General features: G+C 39.8%; 1 protein-coding gene across 1 annotated transcript; it reads right to left on the minus strand.

Annotated features, from left to right (window-relative positions):
• Window positions 1–282: 282 nt before the first annotated feature.
• Window positions 283–860, minus strand: LOC114411252 (pentatricopeptide repeat-containing protein ELI1, chloroplastic-like). The gene is made up of 2 exons (XM_028374991.1): window positions 724–860; window positions 283–583 (listed from the first exon to the last, which is right to left on the minus strand). Exons 1-2 carry the CDS (start codon window positions 858–860, stop codon window positions 283–285), a joined length of 438 nt encoding a protein of 145 aa, XP_028230792.1.
• Window positions 861–3,974: the final 3,114 nt, after the last annotated feature.

Genomic DNA, 3,974 nt, shown 5'->3' on the forward strand with positions numbered 1-3,974 from the left:
GTAGTCCATCCTTGATCCTCTTAGCCATCTCTTCTTGTAGAAGCTTGGAATTAGACCTTGTCATTGGCCCCTTCAACTCATGAAGTGTTTCTAGGTCCTTATGCTCTTTGGATAGCCGTCTATCACCCACAACACAGGATCAGGCTTAACCTCCATGCTCCTCACAAGGTCGTAAGCTTCTTACACGCGCCCAGCTCAGCCAAGAAGATTCACCATACACCTATAATGCTTAACCTTTGGTTCCATCCCAGACACATTCTTCATCGAATAAAAAACCTCCCATCATTTGCTCACCAAACCAGCATGCACACATGTAGTCAAGGCTGCAACAAAGGTAATATCAGAGGGTTTAACCTCAACATAACACATATCATGAAACAACTGCAAGGCCTCATCTCCAAACCCATGTATGCCATACCCTATAATCATAGAGTTCCAAGCCACCACATCCTTTCCCTCCATTACATCAAACACCTTGCGCGCATTATCCAAACTCCCACATTTACAATACATATCAGCCAATGCAGTACCCACTCGAACGTTAACCCCAACGCCATTATTCTCAACATACGAATGAACCCACCTACTACACTCCAATGCACTAACAAAACAACCTCAATAGTTATCTCATTTGGCCTAACCTTCCCATTCCCATTCCCATGCATCATCATCATTTTTCTAAAAGGCACTAAAGCCCCATAGGGACACCCATGCTGGGCATACCCATCAATCATCACGTTCCAACACACCACATCCTTCACCCCCATCCTTTCAAACAACACCCTCACCTCCGGGAGCATCCCGTGTTTCGTGTAGCATGTAAGCATGGTGGTATAAGACACCAAACTCCTATCAAGCATTGTGTCAAACAGTTTCTATGCGGACGTAACATCACCGTTACGAGCATAGGCATCAACGAGGCCCATGGAGATGTAAAGATGGGAGCTTAGGCCGAACTTGATGGCATGAGAGTGAACGACTTTGATGGGGTGGAGGGTGCAAGCTTTTAAGAGGGAAGAAGGTGTGAAGGCGTTGGGTTGAATGGGGTGGACTAGCATCTGGGAGTAGTAAGAGAGCGTGTGGTGGTAGAGGCCGAAGTGTGTGTCGGCGTGGATGATGGGGGTCCATAAGAAGACATTAGGGTTTGAGGTGCTGTGGAAGAGGGTGACAGAGTGGTGGAGGTGGCCGAGGGAGGAGTAGGAGCGTTGGAGCTTGAACATGAGGATGGGGTGGTGGTGGAGGCCGCGACAGAGGAGTGTGGCGTGGATTTGGAGAAGGTGGTGCGTGGATTTGGAGTTGTCAATTAGGAGGGCAATGATGTCTTTGTCCACCTAAGCTGCTGAAGTTATCGACGGTGGCAGAGTCGTGAATAGAGTGGCTGATCGAGGCCGTACCCGAATCAAATAAACATTAAAATGCAGTAACTAGGAAGTGATCTTAGGTCGTTTTCCAACGAGTAATGACTGACCAAATGTTCATAATATGCTTCATTATAACAATAACAATTGGGGGAGGGGGTGTGTGTGTGTTTGTTTTATGAATTTAAGAACAAGCAAATTGGAATACGAAATTAATAGTATTAAAAACGTGTTGTTTCCCCTGATTCAAAATCCATTCTCTTATCCTAGGTTATGAGGATTTCACCCCTGGCAGTTAACCACTTAATCCAACCCTAATTTAATTTACTAAGAGAAAATCAATTTAAGGTTGTCAATATGTGATTAAGCAACACATACACCAAATTAACCCCTTGTTCATTAAGCACGAATGTAATTTAAGCACAGTGGCAATTAATCGAACACGAAGCCTGCACAGATTAACATAACGCATGTGAGTTAATTGGTGAAGGGAAAACCGATAGGAGAACAACAATAAAAACAAAACCTCAAAGAGAATTATGCTTCATCCTCAGAGGGAAACAACACTAGAAATTTAGCCTTCCATAAGTTCAACAAAAGTAGAAAACATAAATGAAGCTAAAGGCAGAAAACGAAAATGAAGCTAAAGGCAGAAAACGAAAATGAAACTAAAGGCAGAATAAGGAACAAAAACGAAATTGCAATTAGAAGCAGAAAATGGAAAAATGCATTCACGTGAACAGTAATACAAAGCTCAAAACGTAAAACCCTAACACTCCTCAACAATAGAATAGCCTCTTCACGAATTCCAAGGCTACTATTTATAAGGGTCACTCAAAGTCACTGGGCCTGATTACATTATTTTGGCCTAAAACGAAAATAAAAACTGAACGCAATAAAATGAAATTAGACGAAATCTAATAAAATTATCTTCTCTCTTCAAGTCCAATCTGGCTCAGCCCAATTGCTTATAATTATCCTAAAATTGAATTAAAAACACTAAATTAGTCAAGTGGACCCAATTGATAAAACTGAATAATAAATTCAACAATTTGAGTTAATCAGTAATTAAATTGGTGACAAAAAAGGGTTAAGAAATAGGAGAAAATAATGACACATTAAAATCGTCCGCACTTAGCTTTTTGCACTCCTGGGCAAAATTAAAAACAAAGCAAAGAACAAATCCAGAGACATTAAAGAGAGATAAACAAACACCAAAGCAATTACATATTTCTCACTGAGTCTCAGGGAATGAAAGGAATAGGTAATATCCAATGTGTAATGAGTTAAAGAATCAAGACAGTCATGAAAATCATCCAAGCATCTCAAACATGGTCAGGTAGTCAATCCGCTCAAATATAAGTGATATAGCCTCACAAGATATTCACTCTATCTCTCAAGTGTCTAGGCTACTATTTACTCTCAAAGCACCCATGAAAACAAACACCACATAGACTTGGCAAAATTCTAAAATTGACAAACAAACTTGACAAACACATGCACATGAGGATCAAAAGGTCTTTAAAGGTTGTAATGGGGCCAAGGACAAGGTAGAGGGAAGTATGGGATACGTAGCTAAAACCTTAAATGAATAGAGGAGCGATGGGGAATAAGTGGAAATTAAGCACAAGTAGCAAACCCAAACCCTCTAATATCAACAAAATCAACCAAGGCTTCAACCCAAATCAAGTCCTCAAAACAAGACCTCATTTATTCAACTTCACTTTTTTTTTTCCTTTTTTTTGAACAGTACGAATTTGCAGCAATTGAAAGTATTTTGAATTTTTGAAGATTAAAGCAAGAACTAGGCAAAATATATATACATCAAGCATGGCCAAAATAAAACATTAAGCATGGCCAAAAATCATATCTTCCAATGAAACATACCCCCCCCCCCCCACACTTATTCCCAATACAATTCCAAAGCTCCAAAATTCCTTAAGGGTAAGGTGATATCATGGTTTTTCACTTAAGGCTTGTAGTGAGCTTCAAAACAAGGAAAGCGAAACAAGGCTTAAAAGGGCTATCAAAGGAATTAATTCAAGGTAGACTCATTTGGCTAGAGGCATATAAGAAAAAAATGCCTAAATCATCTCCCCACATGTATGTGAACCAAGAAGTATCAAGCCAAGGCTATTGTGCAAGTAATCAATGGGGCAAAGCACACCGGATAAAATAAACAATGATGGCTCAAAATCCCACCAATGGTAAATTTATCACTTTCAATTCGACCTTTCATAACTAACTTGACATGTAGAGAAGGAAAGGATTTCAATTCCAAAAATGCCAAGAAACTCCTATTTCGAAAACAATTACCCATTTCCTGTACATAACCCAAAATTCAAAGAGAAACATGCAATGCTGTACACAAAACATAAAACCAACATAACAAATTTAACACAATTTAACCTAGAAAAACCCAAACAAAGAACAATCTCCCCCCCACACTTAAACAACACATTGTTCTCAGTGTGGCACTATCACAAGATTCAAAACAATCAGATCAATCAATAAAATTGGACAAGTGCGTCAAAAGTAAAGAAGGAGACAGAAAAAGAAAACTCCCTAAGTCATGGCGGAAGAGAAGTCGGGTGCAGTAAGGAGGTCTCTTCCACT

Source organism: Glycine soja, chromosome 5 (genome assembly GCF_004193775.1).
Source record: "Glycine soja cultivar W05 chromosome 5, ASM419377v2, whole genome shotgun sequence".
Taxonomy (NCBI): domain Eukaryota; kingdom Viridiplantae; phylum Streptophyta; class Magnoliopsida; order Fabales; family Fabaceae; genus Glycine; species Glycine soja.